Source organism: Bos javanicus, chromosome 15 (assembly GCF_032452875.1).
Source record: "Bos javanicus breed banteng chromosome 15, ARS-OSU_banteng_1.0, whole genome shotgun sequence".
Lineage (NCBI taxonomy): Eukaryota > Metazoa > Chordata > Mammalia > Artiodactyla > Bovidae > Bos > Bos javanicus.
Window position 1 is genome coordinate 33,547,720 of NC_083882.1, and position 21,794 is coordinate 33,569,513.

A 21,794-nucleotide genomic window follows, 5' to 3' on the forward strand; every position below is an offset into this window, starting at 1 on the left:
ACTATACTTCAATTAAAAAAAATATTATGTCAGGGCATAACTCTATAACTGTAGGATAGCCAAATTCCAGTGCCCACAATAAAGTTTTATTGGCAACAGCCATGTTCACAGGTTGGCATATTACTTATGGCTGCTTCCTGGACACAAGGGAAGAGGTGAGTATAAAAGGACACAAGACCCACAAAGTCCAAAATCTTTGCTACTTGGTGCTTTACAGAAAAATTTGCCCGCCTCTGCTGTGGACCAAGATGAAGCATTTGGATTTTGTTCTAAGTCCAGAATCCAGCACAGAAACCATTCCCAATGCATAACAAATGAGTACATCGGTGATGTCCAGTAGCTGGTAAAGTGACAGCCAGCATTCTTGGGGGGCTGATCTCTATCCGGCAGTTTTCTAGGTACTTTACCTGTGTTGTTGTTCAGTCGCTAAGTCGTGTCTGACTCTTGCGACCCCATGGACTACAGGCCGCCAATCTCCTCTGTCCGTGGAATCCTCCAGGCAAGAAAACTGGAGTGGGTTGCCATTTCCTTCTCCAGGGGATCTTCCCGACCCAGAGACTGAACCGAGGTCTCCTGCATTAGCATGCAGATTCTTTACTACTGAGTCACCAGGGAAGCCCTATCTTACCTGTGTAAATGTCTTTAATCTTCTCAACAACCCTATTCCAGATACTATTTTTGTTCCCAATTTACAAAAGAGGAAGGTGAGTCTTAGAATCAACAACCTGCCCAAAGTCACATAGCTGGATTTGCCAGATCTGAGATCCCAGGCATTTTCAGCCTGGTTCCAGAGCCTGGGCAAATAGTTTTGAAATATTTTTGAAACAAATCTTAAGGAAACCATCTCAGAACCCTGAGGCACCTGGTGAATACTTGGATTCTTCAGAACACTGCTCTCATCCAACCCCCCTGTTTGCACATGAAGACACCAAGGGAAGTCATTTGTTCTGGGAGATCTGTGAACTAAGACCAGAAGCTGGCGCGTGCTGCTCTGCGGTCCGTTCCCCCAAACCACAGTTTCCTTCTGAAACTGGCTCTTACTTGGGTTCTGTTTTCAGAATGATCCGTTTGATTACATTCAGTTGTAGGCAGAAGCCTTAAGAACGAAAGCTGAGCTGGTCCTTTCCAAGTGCATCTCGGTTGCTTTGGTTCCCATGGGGATGAAATGCAGCCCCAGTCCCCCGAGGTCTGCAGATTTATGGAGCATCTTCAATGTGCTGCCCTGCTGGCCACATTCGATTCTGATTCAGACCTCCCAGTCACCTTATCCTGTGATTATTCTCCCCAGTTTACAGATGAGGATGCTGATTCCAAGAGACAAGTAGTCTTCTCAGGGCTACACGTCTGCTAGTGACAGGATCCAGGTGAAAAGTCTGGGTCTATCTGCCTCCTGCCCCCTTATCCCGCTAAGCTTTGCTGCTCCTGCTGCTGCTGCTAAGTCGCTTCAGCCGTGTCCGACTCTGTGTGACCCCATAGACAGCAGCCCACCAGGCTCCCCTGTCCCTGGGATTCTCCAGGCAAGAACACTGGAGTGGGTTGCCATTTCCTCCTCCAATGAATGAAAGTGAAAAGTGAAAGTGAAGTCGCTCAGTCATGTCCGACTCTTAGCGACCCCCTCGATTGCAGCCCACCAGACTCCTCCGTCCATGGATTTTCCAGGCAAGAGTACTGGAGTGGGGTGCCATTGCCTTCTCTGTTGCTGCTCCTAGGAAGCCCTTTTCTCAATCAGTAACCAGTTATAGGGACTTTGCTAACGATCCAGCAGTTAAGACTTCATCTGCAGGGGGTGCAGGTTCAATCCCTGGTCTGGGAGCTAAGATCCCACATGCCTCGTGACCAAAACATAAGACAGAAACAATATTGCAACAAATTCAACAAAGACTTTAAAACTGGTCCACATCAACAAATTATTAAAAGGAAAATAACTAGTTGTAGAGGCTGCTGCTCTGGTTTAGAAACTCCCCAAGCACTCCACGTCAATGACAGTACTTGGAGAATCCAGACACAGCGTGATGGGGCATCCCGTATCTGCAGGGAAATGCAAGTCAGGTCTCATCTCTGGGCCTGGCATTGGGAAAGGCCACGGATTTGTCACAGGAGCCATGAAAGGTCAAGAAGAAAGTTTAGGCCCCTCTTGTAATTGCACCAAAAACCCCAGAGACTTCTACACATGGGGAAATCCCCTGTCTTTTCTGACCCTTCAAATAGTCCATCTTTCACCTACTTGATAAATCTTTTCAGATTTTTTTTTTCTTCCTGACAACCTAGGCTGACCAGGATGATGATGTTTATTTCTCTCAAATCTGTCCCCCAACACCCCCACCCTATCGAATGCTACTTCCTATGAATACAAAAGCATATTATGGGGATTTCATAAAACGCAGATCAAAGTGACAAATGGGCTTTTGGCGCTGAGACCTCCCACACACAAAGTAGTCAGTAGACACTTTTCCATTAGAAAATAATAGGTAAATGGTCACTCCTTGACCACCATGCTCCAACCTCACCTTTTCCCTCCACTCGCTAAGCAGCCACAGCTTGCTACCTTCCCCTGCTGAGCCCCCTGTGGGTTGCAGGCTGAAGTGAGGGTGTTGAGAGTGGGAGGGATGATGCAAACCACAAGGGCATGTCACTCAGAGTCTGCCTTGCAGCGTTTCCCCCACGGACCATCTGTCATCTCTGAGTCCAGTGGACTATTGTGACATTTCTCAAGGTTGGCGACTGGTTGATAGCACATCCGAGGATGAATACAGTTACATTCATCATCTTCCAGAGGACAATTTAAAGTAAAATCTTTAATGCTCTGAAAAGTTGTAAGACAAACATCCTTTCAGGCTCAGAGAAAAAGAGCAGTGTTTCTATCTCCAATAGAGGATTCAGTCTTCCTTTCCTTCACTCGCTCATTTGACAACCTATTTCAGATGCTGAGATGTAGATTTGTGTGCTGGGGTTTATAGCCGTGGCCTCAGGACAACACTTGTGAAGGAAGCGAGATGAGGCAGAGAGAGACGCTGAGCTCGGGCGGTGGCAACAAAGGTCTCAGCCAACCCTGATCCTGAAGGGAGCTCTGGAGCTGGACCATTTCTCTTTAGAGTTGCTCCACCGGCAGGCAAGGGCACAAAACCTTTCTGCCCCTCTCAGGGGGCCCTTGGAGGAGGTAATGGCTTAGATAAAATGGTTCTCTGCACTGGAGGCAATTCTCAGAGAAGGACCCACCTAACATGTCCCAGCCTCTGGGGAATGGAGGGGCAATCTGGGGAGCTCTCCTGAGTGTACACTCCAGGTGCCAACTAAAGACCAGCATTTACTTAACACCTCTTGCTAACCTTGAACTTTTTCTGTAAATTGGAAGATTATCACAAAAAGCCAGTGTGGTTCCTCTTATTTTAAAGTTTTGCTACAACTGATTCAATTTAATAATCAATTATTTAGCCTATCTCATGGTAAACAAACCAGAAGTCCACCTCCAGGTGAGTGGGCAAGCTGGTAAATTCATATCATGAACTACTACCCAGCCATAGAAAGGAATGAACCCTCCATACATTATTTTGAGATGAACAGTGACAGAAAGCAGATCAGTAGTTGTTGAAGAGGGGAGATAGAGAGGGACAAGAGAGAGGATTACAACAGGCAGGAGGAAACTTTTGGGGGTGCTGGATATGTTCACTGTTTTGATAGTGATGATGATTTAATAGGTATATGCATATGTCGACATTTATCAAATTGTCCGTTTTAAATATAGACAATTCATTATGTCAATTATATCTCAATAACACTGTTAAAAAGATTCCTATGATCTTTGACTAAACAACAAAGCTACAGTAATCAAAACAGTACAGTACTGGCTCATGGATAAATGAAACAAAGCAGAAAGCTCAGAAATAAACCCACACACTTATGGCCGGTTTATATATGATAAAGCATGCAAGAATATACAATGGAGAAAAGACAGTCTCTCCAATAAGTGACACGGGAAAAACTGGACAGCTACATCAAAAGAATGGAACTAGAACATTTTCTAATATCATATTCAAAAATAAACTCAAAGTGGGAGAAGAAAGACCTAAATGTCAGACCATATACTATAAAACTCTTAGAGGAAAACATAAGCAGAACACTCTTTGACATAAATGGCAAAAAATATTTTTTGGATCCATCTCCTAGAGTAATGAAAATGAAAATAAACAAATGGGACCCAATTAAACTTTAAAAGTTTTGGCACAGTAAAGCAAGCCGTTGAAAAATGAAAAGACAACCTATGACCTGGAAGAAAATATTTGCAAATGATGCAAGCAAGAAAGGATTGTTTTCCAAAATATATCAATACAAAAGCTCACACTGCTCAGTATCTAAAAAACAAACAACCCAATCAAAAAACGGGTAGAAGACCTAAATAGACATTTCTTCAAAGAAGACATACAGGAAGACAACAGGCACATGAAAAGATGCTCAGTGTCGCTAATTATTAGAGAAGATGAATCACCTCACACAGGTCAGAATGGCCATCATCAGAAAGTTGACAAATAAATGCTAGACAGACTGTAGAGAAAAGGCAACCCTTCCATACTGTTGGTGGGAGTGCAAATTGGTGCAGCCACTATGGAGAAAAGTATGGAAGTTCCTTTAAAAACTAAAAATAGAACTACCATATGATACTGCAATCCCACTCCTGGGCGTGTATCTGGAGAAAATAATGGTTCGAAAGGAAATGTACCCCAGTGTTCACTGCAGCACTGTTTACAACAGCCAAGACAAGGCAACAACTAAATGTCCACTGACAGATGAATGGATAAGATCTAGTATGCTAAAAAGAAACTATCATGGGGGCAAAGAAAGTGGAGAATCAATTTTCCCCTCCCTGGGAGAGCAGAGGATAACAACAGCTAACTCATATAGTATTTACTGCGCGCACTCAGTCGCGTCCCACTCTTTGCGACCCCATGCACTGTAGCCCACCAGACTCCTCTGTCCATGGGATTTCCCAGGCAAGAATACTGGAGTGGGTTGCCATTTCCTCCTCCAGGGGATCTTCCTGACCCAGGGATGGAACCCGTATCTCCTGCATTAGCAGGCAGATTCTTCAGCACTATTCCATTCACTGTGTGTACTCAGCCGCTTCAGTCACATCCAGCTCTTCTGCAACCCTATGGACTGTAGCCCCCCAGGCTCCTCTGTCCATGGGATTCTCCAGGCAAGACTACTGGAGTGGGTTGCCATGCCCTCCTCCAGGGGATCTTCCTGATGCAGGGATTGAACACACCTCTCTTATGTCATCTGCATTGGCAGGCGGCTTCTTTACCACCAGCACCACCTGGGAACCTCTACACATCCTTTAACTCTCACATCAACCATGGGCGTGAGTGCTGTCATTCTACCCATTTCCCAGATAAGAAAACTTCAGGCTTTGATTCCAGAGAGATGGTTCCAGAGTCCATATTCTTAAACACTAATTACTATTCCTCTTTGAGAAGTGCTGGGCCTCAGAAGACAAATAGAGTCTCCTCAGAAACACAAGGTCAGTTTAAGCAGATAGGGTAGTGTGAACTACAACACTGTAAACTGTGAGCATGAAAATGTGCTGTGTGCTTGATCTAGGACAAGAATTGTCTACGGGTAGGTTTGGGGCAAGGGTGGAAAAGAAGGCTGAAACAGTAGATTGGGGCCAGAGTGTGAATGGCCTCGAACGACCTGCCAAACAATTTGTACTACAGCCTTCAGGCAAAAGGAAGCCGCTAAAAGCTTCAGAGCAGAAGAACAACATTAAATTTGTGTTTTGAAAGAGAATGAGGAAGTCGACCTGCCGACTGTGAAACAAACACCTGGCAAATTTCATATGTCTCCATTCTCAAACAAAAGCCCATTTGATTCATGAATATTGTACTAAAACCACGTTACATCAACAGATTTGGGACAAACTGTACTGTAGACTTAGGTTTCAATCCCAGAACTTCTTTTTTAAGATAGCGGAAGATTTTTTAATCAAAACACGAAAAGCACCAATCATAAGAAGAAAAAGTGACAAACTGGACAATATTAGAACTAAGGACCAGGACACTGCGCTGCCAGCAGGGAGCACAGGCTCCATTCCGGGTTGGGGAATGAAGGGCCCACATGATGCGAAGTGTAGCTGAAAAAGAGAAAGAGGCTTTTAAGAGAGTAAAAATGTAAGCCACACACATGGAAAACGTATTTCCAACACCTGTAACTGACAAAGAGCTTATTTCTAGAACATACAAAGAAGTTCCATCAAGTAAAAGGCAGACAATCCTATAAAGAAAATGGGGAAAAGACTTAAATGAATATGTCACAAAAAGGTTACCCAGGTGACTGCTGCTGCTGCTGCTAAGTCACTTCAGTCATGTCCGATTCTGTGCGACCCCATAGACAGCAGGGATTCTCCAGGCACGAACACTGGAGTGGGTTGCCATTTCCTTCTCCAGTGCATGAAAGTGAAAAGTGAAAGTGAAGTCGCTCAGTTGCGTCCAACCCTCAGCGACCCCATGGACTGCAGCCTACCAGGCTCCTCCATCCATGGGATTTTCCAGGCAAGAGTACTGGAGTGGGGTGCCATTGCCTTCTCCGACCCAGGTGACTATTAAACACAAAAAAGCTGTCAACTTCATTAGATACCAGAAAAATACAAACTAAAATTACAATAAAACAAAGAGCTGAAATTAAAAGACAAACATGGGTGATAAGGCATAATAAAGAAACCCCCAAGGACTGCTGGAGGGAGAGTAAATTAACAGAACTTAATTTTTTTTATTTAAATTTATTTATTTTAATTGGAGGCTAATTACTTTAAACAGAACTTTAAAGAGACACATAATTCCTAGGAAAGTACCCAAACAAAATGTATGTGCTTGAGCTCCAAGGGCCATGACAAAAAATGTTGAGAGCTTTACTCTCAGTGACTCCGAACCTGGAAACAGCTGTAAATGTCCACAAAAGAAGAATAGACAAAAGTGACAAATTTATAAACTAGAATATTCTACAGCAATGAAAATGAGAGTACTATATCTACATGCAAGAGTGTGAATAAGTCTCAAAAACATAATACTGAATGAAAGAAGCCAAATACAGAAGAACACATGGTTTATGATTCCATTTATATAAGTTTCAAACACAGGCAAAACCATTTTTACAGTGTAAACATAAAGATATTATTAATCTTTGATTATCTTTGGGGAGGCAGGGAGGGTCTGATACAAGAGGGCTTCTGGGGTCCTTCGCTGTTGCTTAGTCACTAAGTCATGTACGAATCTTTGCGACCCATGGACTGTAGCCTGCCAGGCTCCTTTGTCCGTGGGAGTCTCCAGGCAACCATACTGGAGTGGGTTGCCATTTCCTTCTCCAGGGAATTTTTCTGACCCAGGGATCGAACCCATGTATCCTGCATTGGCAGGCAGATTCTTTACCACTGAGCCACCTGGGAAGCCCTAGCAATGTTCTATTTTTTGACCTGGGTTATGGTTATTCTCTGGTCACCTGAGTCTTGTATTCATTAAGTCATTTCTACCCATTTCTCCACATTTTACCAACAGAAAATGACAGAAAACCATGATTAAAAAAGAGAGAAGCAAAGTGACCCTTCTCCAGGACCTGAATTTAGTTCCAAAGAGGTCAAAGCTTTTTTTTCACCGGCTTAAAATGAGAACTTCCATGATGACACTTTTACTTTTGTTTCTTGTCAGTGATTTTTTTTTCTTTTTTACCTCCTCTTAAATACATTCAAGTTAAATGACGAGCTCAAGATCTGAAAAGTCAAGCAGTAACTAAGTCCAGACCTGCTTCTGGCTTTATGAGAGCACATCTGACACCACTGTGTCAAGAGGAAAAATAAAGCCTTTTCCTCTTGTGCTCTGACAGGAAGGTTAGAAAATTCTATAGGGAATAGCATTCTTCTAGGTGAAAACAAGCATGAGAAACAACTGACTAGCCACAGGCAATTCACACCTTTGAAGGGAGGCCCTGAGACACCTTACAGCACTTCCCCTGGGCTTCCTTAACGGGGAGCAGATCAAGTGTCACTCCAAAGCAGAGACAAGACATTGGTGGGAAAACCAAATGCTTAGAGAGCCATGGAGCCATAGCAGGAAGAACGTGAAGTTCCTGGAGGGAATCTTATGCAGGAGAAAGGGCAGGAATCAGACCAAATACTCAACAGTCTTGGTTTGTACTCTCAGTTCCGCCACTGACTGTGTCACCTCAACCAAACCCTTCAATTCTCTATTTTGAAAAGTGGTACAGTGCAACCTGAGCACCAAAGAACTGCTGCTTTCAAACTGTGGTGCTGGAGAAGACTCTTGAGAGTCCCTTGGAGAGCAAGGAGATCAAACTGGTCAATCCTAAAGGAAATCAACCCTGAATACTCATTGGAAGGACTGATGCTGAAGCTCTAGTACTTAGGCCTCCTGATGCAAAGAGCCGACTCATTGGAAAAGACCCTGATGCTGGGAAAGACGGAGGGCAAAAGAAGAAGAAGAGGGAGGCAGAGGATGATATGGTTGGATAGCCTCACTGACTCAATGGACATGAACTTGGGCAAACTCTGGGCAACAGTGAGGCACAGAGAAGCCTAGTGTGCTGCAGTCCATGGGGTCACAAAGAGTCAGACATGACTTAGCAACAGAACAACAATGCAATCTACTGATTCCCCACTTCTAGAAGCAAGTCCATACACTTCAATATATTCAACAAGGAGAACCTTCTATGGCCCTAGCCACACCAGCTAGTGGCAGAGACGGGGCTACTTCCCACATCTCTTGGTTTCAATTCCAGAAAACTCTCACCATCAGTGCTGCTCACACTTGCCTTCTGATACCTGGAGACCTTGTTAAATGTACCAGCAGCTACTCATTCCAGTGAAATTCTCATTAATCAGTCTGGAGTGGACCCTACCAGTCTGCATTTCTTAGCTGGTGGCCCAAGACATTTAAATCCTCAATTTGAGAAACAGGACATTATATCCTAGTAAACTCCAAGCAAACTCAATTTTCTTTATTTTTATTCTCTTTCTGTCTGTTAAATTAGGGGAAATATTTGAAAGATGTTTTTGATGGATATAATGTTCCCCACCCAAATTATCAATACATTTAAGAATATTAACATTAATTTCAACTAGAACCAGTAAATATTATTTCCTTTACAATTCTCTAAACATTGCAGACTAACCTATTTTCTAAACATAAGTCTATTTGTATTGTGCTGTGTGTCCCTGAAAAAATGAAATAAAGTCTATCTCAATTCATCTGGTTAATGAGAATCAAATACCAAAATTGCATATCGTCGCCCCCACTATATCATATTCTCCTTAAACACAAGGCTTTATCTTTCATATCTGTTCATATCTTAGAGCAATACTTAACAAGATGGCTACGTATGGATGGTGGATGAATGATGGAAGGGTAGGGGGGGTGAATGGATACATAGATTTTTTTTTAAATGAGTAAATATATGAATTAGTGAATTCTGCCCCCTGATAACTACAGGAAATTGTTGCCAGAGCTAGAAACAATCAGCAAATCTTGACTGATTTAAATTGTTTAATAAACTAGAAAAGTGAAAAGAAGTTGACATCACTACACAGGAACCTTTTCATTTCTCTCCCACCTCCTCGCTCTCCAAAAGCCCTCCAACTCACTGACTTATAAGGACTACCCACGTGCGGTAGAAAGATCTGTGCCACCAACACATCACTCACCCGTCTCCACCATCGGGGTGACACATGTGGTTCCCTAAATGTTCCACCTGGAGGTATTTTGAGGGCAGCTAACTAAAAGGGGGCTTCCAGAGCCAACGGAGGAGGTGTGAGATGAGGTCACAGAGCCACTGCCTCCCTCTCTCAAGAGAAACCACTCTGCTCTATTTATTTCAGAACCCAGAGGAAGTCGACAAGTGTGACAACAGCAGAGCACAGCATGTGGTGGAGAGTTTGCAGCTTGCTGGCGTGGTTCCCCTTACAAGGTAAGGACTCAGAGCTCGTGTTTTTTTGATGCTCAGTTGACCTAATGTTTGGGCACACAGTCAGTCTACTGCTCTCATAGAGGACTGACTGCAGAAGCACCTCAGGTAAATCTCTCACTTTCCACGTAAATCTCTCAGATTCCACTACGATTACACATTGGAGGGATGTTACAGGATGAATTGAATCTCATGTTCAATTGCTAAAGGGTCTACAGAAAGGGTCATTGTAGTGTGTGTCTCCGTGGAATCTGGGTTATGGCAAAGCGTAACTAACAAGCGTACTACTGTCTTTTAAGGGTATACCAGTTGAAAGAGCATCAGTTTGGCATTTTAAAACCTTTTTATTCTTTGGTCTTACTGTACAGCACAGGGAACGCTGCTCGAACTTATGTGGCAGCCTGGATGGGAGAGGGGTTTGGGGGAAATGGATACATGTATATGCATGGCTGAGTCCCTTTGCTGTCCAACTGAAACTATCACAACATTGCTAATTGGCTATACTCCAAAACAAAATAAAAGCTTAAAACAACAACAACAAAAAAACTCCTTGTTGTATAAGCCTGAGCCAAATAATTTCTCTGAAACAGTTTCTACATCTTGAAATTAAAATGATAATGATGTTTGATCTACCAAACCCTATTGTTATAAGGATCAAATTTCAATTGTAAAAGTACTTTGAAAATGGCAAAATGCTAGACAACCCTGAATTAGTTCGGAAATCATGATTCCAGTGAAAATCTTGTGCTTATTTTTTGAGTCACTTTACATTTCCTTATTATTTGCAAATGTGATTTTCAATGCTTAATTCTAATGTTGCACTATGAACATTAAAGAAAGACACATAGTTCTTCTCAGCACAGGTTAAATCATTCCTACCCCAAAGTGGGGGCAGGATGTATTGTCCCTGAATCTCTGATTGCAACTTGTATCATTTTATTGCAAAGAAAATCACATATATACAGGGTTGCTTGTTTCCAAATATCGAATCTATAGTTATCTTCCAAGTGAAGCATCTCTCCTTCTAAATCTTCCTTCACCATAGAACTGCATCTGGAGAATGTACCTTTTAAAATTAGATTTCCTTATGGCTACCAAAGGGGAAACGGAGGGGGCTGAATGAATTAGGGGTTTGGGATTAACATATTCATACTACTTTATATAAAACAGAATATCAACAAGGACTTACTGTAGAACACAGAGAACTCTACCCAATATTCTGTAATAACCTATAGGGGTAAAGAATTTGATAAATATGTACAGCTGAATCATTCTGCTATACACCTGAAACCAACATAATATTGTAAATCAACTATACTCTTAATACAAAATAAAAATTAAATTAAAAAAAAACAACTAGATTTCCTATTTTACACAGTATTCCAATTTCCTACTTTATACACTTCAATTAGTGCTCTCTTTTTTGGTCCCTGTACCCTGAGGCACTTAATAAAGATTCAATTTTGGTAATAAATAAGTTTCTTCAATAAGTGGCTTGAAGAAGAGCTAATGCATTCATAAAAAGTACATGTAAGTGGCTAAAATTAGAATGCTTTCTATTATTCCAAAATTTAAAGCCTTTAACTGACCTTCACTTTTTCAGTAGTCATTTTCTTTCAAAAATACCTCACAAAAATAATGTTTTAAATAAAAACTACAATAATTGTGCCCTAAAGTAAGCCGAAGATAAGTCTTATAGAATATAAATTACTCAAGTACTGTTTATAAAGAAAGGGGAGAAATGTATTTATTGCATCATGTACAATGCTGGGTACTTTATGTTAATTTCATTTATCCTAGCCAAAAAAAAATGAGAGAGGTATTCATATCCCTAATTTATATATGATAAAATTGAGGTTACAAGAAGTTAGAAAACCTGCTAGTAACTAACAATGTAAATATCAGCAGAGCACATATTAAAAGTACTATCTCAAGAAAGTTTTCACTGTGATAGAAAATATATTTCTTGATGTGGTTCAAAAGTTTGAAAGCCAGTGATTTGCACAATATGGAAGATTCATTATTGAAAAATCCTCAACTGAAAACTCATCCCAAGGGGGCCATCCGGAGTCAGTCGTATCTGAGAACCAGTTGCCCACTGTGTGTGTGCTGTGTGTTCAGTCCCTTCAGGCGTGTCTGACTCTTTACAACCCTGTGGACTGTAGCCCACCAGGCTCCTGTGTCTATGGGATTCTCCAGGCTAGAATACTGAAGTGGGTTGCCATGCCCTCCTCCAGGAGATCTTCCCAACCTGGGGATCGAACCTGTGTCTACCTGTGTCTCCTGCATTGCAGGTGGATTCTTTACCCACTGAGCCACCTGGGAAGCCGACTCTAACCTAATCTTACTCATGCCCATCAGGGTCCCAAACAGGATAGGAGCTGACCATGCTGCTTTCTTATCAGCAAAAAGGCAGGAAATCATCAGTTTGGGCAACATAAATTGCCAGCTGTTTTTAGCTAATTGAATTATGGGAAGATCATGACACCTTCTTTTACTGCACAACTTCCATGGGTGCCAAAAACTTAAAGACCAAAAAAAAAAAAAAAAAAAAGACCTATAATCTTGGAACCTGCCCTCTTTTCAGGATTCCTACTGGCAGCCCCTAGGGTAGGTCAAACACAGTAAGAATGGAGAATTTTTCAAAATTCATCCCATTTTCCTATATTGTGGATGATGAAAACCCACCAATTTGCACCCTCTATTCTGGTCATTTCATGGAGAGTAGGATGCATGAGACACTCTAGTTGCAGATAGAGTAAGGTCCTCTCAATATTTCCTTTGACCAGGAAAGAGGCATCCATTTACTGACATGTTGAGACAAGATTCTTTAAAGCTATACTGGAAATCATTCAATTTTGACAAAATTTGATTCATTTTCACACATAATCTTCTCTATTGAGTCTATCTAAAGAATAACAATGATGCCTTTTTGTAATGATCTGAATCCAAGCATGTTTTGCCTGCTAACCTCAAAAGGGGAACACAAATAAGGCTCTGATCTGAGACTTAACTCATTGTGTGTCTCTGATTCTAACTTAGCTCCAGCCTTTATTATTTAATGTAAAGTGAGCATCCTATTAATATATTAGTGAATATACATTTACTCATATTTAGCCATTGATTGAACAAATACTTAAAATCTGAGATTGTGCTCAGCCCTGGGAATACAAACAACTTTTGTATGAGGAGTTTGTAATCTATCCACAAGAGACATACTCGTAACTGAAAAAGTGATGTGTGAAGTGCTGCACATGTATACCTGTGGCGGATTCATTTTGATATTTGGCAAAACTAATACAATTATGTAAAGTTTAAAAATAAAATAAAATTAAAAAAAAAAAAAGAAAAGTCTATCTGAAGCCTTCAGGGATCTGGAGGAGAGAGGAGGTCACTGAAGGGGAGAGAGAAGTGAAAGGCCAGTTGAGTTGGGCAGGTTTGACAAAAGTGGTGTAATTTGACTTAAGTCTTGAAGGAGCTAAGAAAGGCATTCGAGGCTGAGAACAGCATGGACAAAGGGAAAGGATCTTCTTGAGTCCAAAATTTCTGGAGTTTGCAGGTGGCCATTTACATGGGGCACCTGAAAGGGAGTATCAGCAAATAAAACTGGAGAAGATAGAAGGTCCAATTATCTGAAATACTGGCCCGATTCATATAAGCAGTGGGAGCCACAGCAAATATTCTAATGAAGGGATCGATTGAATTTGTATATTTTATATGTAATTTTTTTTTAAGAATCTGAGTTTTTATTTTTAATTTTTGGCCGAACTGCAAAATCCCATGGCTTGTGGGATGTGGGATCTTAGTTCCCTGACCAGAGATGGAGCTTGGGCCCTTGCTAGTGGGTGTGCAGAGTCCTAACCACTGGACCACAAGGGAATTTCCTTTCATTGTAATGCTGAAGCAGATGAAAAATGGTAAGTTAGAGGGAGCAGAGGCTAGAAGGAGGTTACTGCAACGGTCCAAGAGAAAAACAATGCAGGCAGTGATAGTAGGGAAAAAGAAAAGAGGAATGAATTGATTCAAGAGATGTTTTGGAGAGGGAAGAGGCTGGGGTGCCTCTCAGATACCTGGCATGCAGTGGCTTGGGATGACAGTGATGACAACAAAGAAATGCTGGAATGGAGCAGGTGGTATCTGTTGCAATTCAATAATTGGGCTACTAAGAAAAAGAATCTGTGCCTTTCTTCAATCTGCCATAATGACCTATAGTAGGGTGGATACACTGCAACTCCCCAAACCTTGAGAAAAACCAAGGACTCTTAGGAACCGTGCAAATTTCATCTACAGGTGCTCTGGTAGGTGGTTATGACTGCTGCTTGCCCTTCAGCTTCAGAGTCAGTCACGTGTGCTTTGGTGTGACGCTATTCCACTCCTAGGACAATTGGCTCACGGGATGGAGGGTGGAGATAATGGTGAAGGTCATACGTTCCCTTTCTACATATAAACCAACCACACAGACACAATCTATAGCCTTAGACTTAACTAGTGACCTCATGACACATGGCGGTACATGGATGGATGAACCCAGTCACGAAGATAATGACCAAGCCCAGAAGTCAATAATCCACTCAATAAACACGACCTACCAGTAGTACGTGGTGACCTCCTAGGAGAGACATCACAGTGATTCATTGCCAAGCTCAGGATGTCCAGCATTTGGGAGTCACATCAGAGAACTCTGAAGACTGACAGAGAGAACTAGTAAGTAGGCACAGGGCACTTGCTGTCTACGCTAGAAATGCTAAGGTGAATACGAATATAATATAAATGTTTTTAGAGCCTGCAGGGGAGGAAGTGGTGAGCTAAGAAGATACCCCACACCCAATCCCTTTGACAAAGAAGGTGAAAGTTTGACTCTAAACTTGGGTGAAAAAAAGATTTTAAAGACAAATTCCACTGTAGTTTTCAATAGCAGCAAGAACATCATGGGGAACTTTTTTCTTAGAAGATGTGGCATCAAAACTCAGGTACCACTGTCCTTCTCTTCTACTCTTTGACATGACTTAGACACATTAGCCAATATTTTTAAGTACCGCAGCTGAAGCAGTGTGGTGCAGTGGCTTCTCACTGAGCTAGTCTTCCTTTCTACAATGATTTCCTGTCTCTGAATCAAACATGGGGTCTACATGACAACATTGCAAGAGAAACAGGCTTAGGAAGCCAAATGCAAGGCTAGGAGCCAAGAGCAGAGGAAATGACTGGTGTTCTAAGCCTCAGATGCAGTCCTTTCCATCTGGAACTTGGTACCTCTTCTGTGGTCAGCAGCCTGACCCTGACATCTCAACAGCAAGAGCAAACACTCATCTTGGGAAATAGAATTCTTTGCCATATGCTAAAACACCATACTACATTTTCATACAATTTTTAAGACACTGTAAGGATTAAATGACATGATTTAATTCATAAGCACGCATTCCCAAGAAAAAGACAATGATATATACACCTTTAAAATGGGAGACATTTATCCATAAACAGAGTGCACATAAATCTCACCTCTCCCTTCTCCCCCAGTGTGGGCTTCCTGTCTAAGACAATCATTTTATCAAAGGTAAGAACATTGGCAAAGCCTCTGAGTGTTAACTCCTTGCCCGAAGGATGAAATCAGGGGATGTTGCTTAACATTAGTTTTTATCCTATCATATATTTCTGTAGTAACTGTCCTCCTCTCTGTCAATATTCTTATGAACAACAGGAGAGCAAAGACAGTTATCCATTGCCTGTGTTACAGTGTCATCATGAAAGCTGGCATTAGACCATTACTTGCCAAGCTTGCACTGTGACAGTTTCTGTTAAGAAAGAATTGTAGATAAATATAAAGCACAGTCACTGCCCTCTTGCAGCTTCAATCTGTGGGAAGCAAGATCATGCACAAGGGCTAGAGGTAAAGCAAGAATCGTATAATGGAATGATACAGAACAAGTTGGTCTAGACTCAGATTCTTGGCTCAAGAGTTGCTTACCCTTAGAAGAAATTCCACTGTCATTTCAATGCATTTCCACTATTATCCTTATTACCCAATCATGGGTTGATTTTATAGATGAGAATATTTCCAAATGACCTGCCTAAGCAGAATTCTGGCCTATGCCTCAATGGTCTTTTTTGAAAACAATCTCTTTTTATTGAATCCTTGTTGTTCATTATAGTATTGGCTGATGATATGAGTATTTTTCCATCAGGACTCAAGCTAACTCTTTTCCCATGAAAGTCAATAAGAATACAATAATTTTGGGTGATTATTGCTGGAGGCTAGGTTGAAATTAATGACTTCAAAATGGAACAAACTAAAAAGTCTGTAACAGTTAATTCCCAGAGCTCTACAATGTGCTTTTCCTAATACTTAAATTTATCACAAGGAAATAAAGTCATTTCTTTTTCCTTTTTTTTTAACAGCTAATATGATACAATAAAATTCATTGCATTTGCTATTCATATTTTATAACCCCATGGTATTCTTCTGTTTATAGACATGTTTTGTACTTTCATTAAGAATTTTTTCATCCTCAGGAAAAAGAATTCTTTAATTTTAAAGTTGAAAAAATAACAAATGGCAATAAATGTGCCAAATCAGCAGTAAAGCCAATTTATTCTTCTATCAATTTCTTCTTTGGGAGGATAACTTTGCAGCTGCTTAGAACTATTGTTTCTCATTCTCTGGGGGTTATGATTTGGGGAAATTACAGACTCTTACATGTGCCCGGTGAAAGCACTGCTGTGGAATATTAGATCAGAAGAGATCCAAGAATATCCACCCTCTGGTGGAGAAGCTCTTCCACCCCAGGGGCTTACCTACTCCCCAGGAAGAGCAGCTCTGTAATTCACAAGAGCCCCAGAGGACATAACATTCTTTCTTAGAATCTGAAACCCACTCCCCATCAACTGTACTTGAAAACACGAGTCAGCCTTTTTATAAACAGAGGCCAGAAAAGCTGAATTTTCTGGGCTCTCATCACTTAGGTAGTCCGACCCAGTTATACAAGCATGGGCTTAGACACCCACAGACCTGGGCACCGATGCCGTCTTGAGGACCTCTGTGACCTTGAACCTGTACTGCCTCATCATCAAGTGAGCAAAACCACTCTTCCTTTAGAGCAGGGCCACCCAAACTCTGGGATCTAATGCCTGATGATCTGAGGGGGAGCTGATGTAATAATAATGGAGTGCACAATACTGTAATGCACTTGAATCATCCCGAAACCATTGCCCCCTCCTCCATGGAAGAGTTATCTTCCACTAAACCAGCCCCTGGTGCCAAAAAGGTTGGGAACTGGTGCTTTAGAGCGTTAGTTTGAAAGCTGAGTTTAATATCAGTAACATGGAAGATACAATTCCCAGCATATGGCAAGGCAAGTGCCTCATAGATGCTGTTCAACTTTCCTTTCATCAAAACCCACCCCTTCACTTATGCTCCTTCAAGAGACATCTTGATTGCTCTAGCACACTGCTTCCCTCCTCTCCTTGCAGTTTTTGGTGTTGACTTTGGCTTCTGTTTCTGTAACAAATGTATACAAATGATCAAACGATGAACAACGTTGCCTCAAGTCTAAGCCCCTGTCTCAATTCAGGTGTAGTGTGGCCCATGCCTGTCTGACGGTCCCCAATTCTCTTCCTCCACAGAGGCCTTTCAGACCAATCACATGGAAACTGTCCCCATAGAGGAAGGCCAGACGCTCACTCTAAACTGTACCGTTTCTCAGGAGACCACCTCTCTGCAGTGGCTGGCCCCCTCGGGCTTCACCATTTTCTTCAATGAACAACCTGGTAAGTGAAGAAGAAAGAAACCCCCGCCAGACCTCAACCTGACGGATTTTCCAGACAGACAGGCTGGTGGGCCAGAAAGTCAGCATGAGTCACCCCAATGGTGGGCTTGGCCCCACCTACTGTGACATGTAAATCGCACCCAGAAGCCTGTGTTTTACACACGGCTGCTTTTTTTCTGGCAGGAAGTCTGAAATGGAAACCCCACCAGCATGGTTGGTAAAGGGGGCTCAAATGACAAAGCCCGTTTCCGCCATCCCACCTCACCCCCAGGTCACTTTTTGACTCTCAGCGACCATGAAACCACCAACAGCACAAGGACAGACGGCAGCAGACAGACAGGTGGGGGGCCCGTGGTCCTCGTCAGCCAACACGTCACCCTGCTTCTCCAGCCAGGGGCTCTGCTTTCCACCTGAGCAACCCAGAGTCGCACATCAAAGCCCACCCCAAAACGGCTCCCCTTCTCCCAACGGTCTTAACAAAAACTCAGGATCACTGAGCAAGAGGAATTGGTGGCACATTTTACTCTGAAAAGGACAGTAGCCTTCCTCTCTCACAAACACACACTGAGTCCTAGATGCCTAAGATGGGAGGGAACTCTTTTTTCCTCCAATTTTATTATGATATAATTGACATATAACATTGTATTGGTTTAATGTGTACCATATAATCTTTTGATATATGTATATATTGGAAAGCTACCAGCTTCCCTGGTAGCTCAGAGGTTAAAGTGTCTGCCTGCAATGCGGGAGACCAGGGTTCGATTCCTGAGTTGGGAAGATCCCCTGGAGAAGGAAATGGCACCCCACTCCAGTACTCTTGCCTAGAAAATCCCATGGAGGGAGGAGCCTGGTAGGCTACAGTCCATGGGGCCTCAAAGAGTCGGACACGACTGAGCGATTTCACTTACTTTCATATATTGGAAAATAATACCACAATAAGTTTAGTTAATATCTGTCACCTCACGTGGTCACAGGTTTTTTTTTTTCCTTGTGGGAAGGGATTTTTAAAAATCTATTTAGTTCACCTCTTTGGGAAGTATTTTATGAAACCCTTCCTTTATAATGAGACTATTTTTTTTAAACTCTGGATTTTTTTTAAGTTTTTTTTTTTTTAATGTGGACCCTTTTTAAAGTCTTTATTGAATTTGTTACAATATTGCTTCCGTTTTTATGATTTGGATTCTTGACACCAAGGCATATGGGATTTTAGCTCCCTGACCAGGGATCGAATATCGTATCCACTGCATTGGAGGGCAAAATCTTAATCACTGGACCACCAGGGATGTCCTGATAATGAGACCATTTTATATCTCCATTTAATACTTCTAATTACCAAATTCTTGGAAAAGTATCCAACACAGCAAATTTCATTCTGCTTTGTAAAAGCAGACCCTCTAGAAAAGCTTGATGTGCTTTAGAAAATATGATTAAATATTGATAGGTTCACTGTAAAATAACTAAATATATTATTTTAAGCTAAACCAACTAGATTCCAATAGAATAAGTACATATTAATCGCTAAAAGTTCTGAGAAGAAACCTTTAAGGAGAGAGAATTCTGTTAAATAATGCTTTCTGTTGCTTTGTTTTGGTTAAACTGGGCTTCCCTGGTGGCTTCCTTCCCAGTGGTAAAGGATCCATCTGCCAATGCAGGAGATGCAGGTTCAATCTCTGGGTTAGGAAGATCCCCTGGAGAAAGCTATAGCAACCCACTCCAGTATTCTCGCCTGGGAAATTCTACAGACAGAGGAGCCTGGCGGGCTATAGTCCATGCGGTCACAAAGAGTCAGACACAACCGAGCAACCAAACAACAACAATAATACTGGGAGATGGACATTCTCAAATGCCTGATCTACTGTGATGGTTCTTCCTCAAGGGTATTTTTTTGCCCTCCACGGGATATTTGGCAATGTGATAGTTTTGGTTGTTAGAACTGAGGAAAGGCATGGGGATCTGGACTCTAGTGAGAGAGGCCAGAGATGCTGCTAAACATACATAATGCAGAGTGTAGCCCCCCATACTCTCACCCAATGGAGAATTATGGACTCAAATGTCAGTAGTGCTGAGGCTGAGAACACCTGGATTCCAGCTCAGGTAACATCGGTGTCCCAGGACACCATAACCATTATTTCAGATGAGAAACAACCTTCCCTGGTCAGCCAATTGAGGTTTAACTATTTTAGGCTTGTTCACATTATAAATCTTAACATTAGAAAAAAAGAAACAAAGAAAACCACTCATTTCAGGAGCCTCTGATTCGCTAAGGGACCTTTGACTTGAGATGGAAATCCCAGATCAAGACAGAATCAAAAAGAATACTTGCTGTTGGCTAGAAGTTTCTGGAACTGTGGGAGATTTTATGTTCTTGTGGGGGGTTTTTTTGTTTTGTTTTATTGTTGTTTTTGTTTATTTTTACCATTCCCTAAACATTAGAAAGTACTACATACTCTTTGGGAAACTTCAAATAATAATGAACTTTTCTTCTAAACATATCTTGGTTATTCATTGTCATATGAAATTGTAAGAACAGTAGATTTTACAGCTTTGTCATCAAATCAGTTTGACAACTATTTTTGTTCCGATCTTATTCATGTGACTATAAAATTTAAATAGTGATAATTATGGATAGCTTTCCAATAGTGTTTTAAAATTTAATTGGAGTATAATTACATCACAATGCTGTGTATGACAAGACAGAGAATTAGATTTCTAAGACAAATTACACTGGGGCATTTACATAATGTAAAAAAAAATTATTTAAGATCCTCCTACCACCTGAACCCTTTGCCAGCCCAGAGTTCATAACTTCCTACCAGCATAAATAAAACAAACTGCTTATTTCACAGATCCTAGTATTAAAATACTTTATTTCCTAAACCAGCTTCGAACTATTGAGAGGTCTCCAGCTGGTAACACTAGAATTTGGAAGGCAGCTCAGTTAAAGATGCGATATCCATCCCCTTAAAGTGTGATAATCAAAAGCCATTCCAGTGAAAAATCCATCCACTGAGAGTCTGCATTCATCTGATACCTCTCCTTATAACAGCTCTTGTTCCCTCTTGTGCAGCTTTAAAAAGTTCCAAATACCAGCTTCTTCATCACTCCTCCGATCAGCTCTCCATCAGCGTGCTGAATGTAACACAGCATGATGAAGGCGTGTACAAGTGTCTGCACTATGGCAAGTCCGTGAGAACAAAGGAAGTGAAAGTGATCGTGTTAGGTAGGTGCCTAAAAGCCAGTAAACCCGGCCCGGGAGCGATATACTTAGGAACGGGATATATCATTTTTAAACTCAATATTATAATTAAAATATGTTGCCTGCAGCAAGGCATTTATTTCCTGGCACCTCTGCCATCTTCACTGAGAGAAAACAGAAAGGAGCAATTTGAGTGGCAAGTCCCAGACTAAATGTGAGTTTGTGAAAATCGTCTTGGCATCAACTAAATTTTCTCTGCAGGGAACTAAAAGGAAAGAGAATTCGTACTGGCTGAACTGTGACTCTGTGCCAGGCACTGTACCGGGCTACAAGGAATTAAAGATGAATTAGGCACAATCTCTGCCCACAAGGAGTTTGCACAGTTGTTCAGGAAGGCAAAACACACACATACATCTAGCAGAAACTTCTGACAGCATATCCTAGGATAGAATATATTCAGATGTAACTCTGCTGGACAATCGGCTCACACCCTCTGCAAAACAAGTTCCTCTCTTCTGGTGGGGGATGGGGTTGGGAGGCTTGGCTAGGAAGTGACAGCGGGAACTTGCTCAGTTCTGCAGAGGGTCCTTTGTGTTCAGTGTTAAGTCTTACTATCTTGACTTTTTGCTTTTTTGTAGCAGAACAGATCAATTTAAAACACTGCCTTTTATTGATCTCTAAATACCATAATTCTACATATCACACAAGGAATTCCTAAGACTCCTCTTCTTGCATTAGTTGAGTGTGGTACCTGCCATAAAGCAAAGGCACAGTGACAAAGTCTCTGGGAAGGAGTGGCTCCCTAGGGGTTCTGAGAAGCAGTGAGACTCAACTTTGGGGTCAGCTTTCCCTCATGTTGCTGGTCATCCTCAACA

At 41.7% G+C, this 21,794-nt stretch overlaps 1 protein-coding gene and 1 long non-coding RNA gene across 4 annotated transcripts in view; one reads left to right on the forward strand and one right to left on the reverse strand.

Moving 5' to 3' along the window:
* Positions 1-14,930, reverse strand: part of LOC133261872 (uncharacterized) — a 39,438-nt gene extending 24,508 nt beyond the window's left edge. For both annotated transcript variants that reach the window (XR_009741161.1, XR_009741160.1), the window contains exon 1: positions 14,553-14,930. This is a non-coding gene — a long non-coding RNA (uncharacterized LOC133261872). The remainder of the gene's footprint in view (positions 1-14,552) is intronic.
* CRTAM (cytotoxic and regulatory T cell molecule) overlaps positions 9,856-21,794 on the forward strand; it is a 28,928-nt gene continuing 16,989 nt past the window's right edge. The window contains exons 1-3 of one of the 2 annotated variants that reach the window (XM_061440628.1): positions 9,856-9,966; positions 17,581-17,724; positions 20,791-20,943. In XM_061440628.1, the coding sequence (XP_061296612.1) occupies positions 9,921-9,966; positions 17,581-17,724; positions 20,791-20,943 (343 nt within the window). In that variant the 5' untranslated portion in view covers positions 9,856-9,920. The other variant, XM_061440629.1, reaches the window with a different exon arrangement.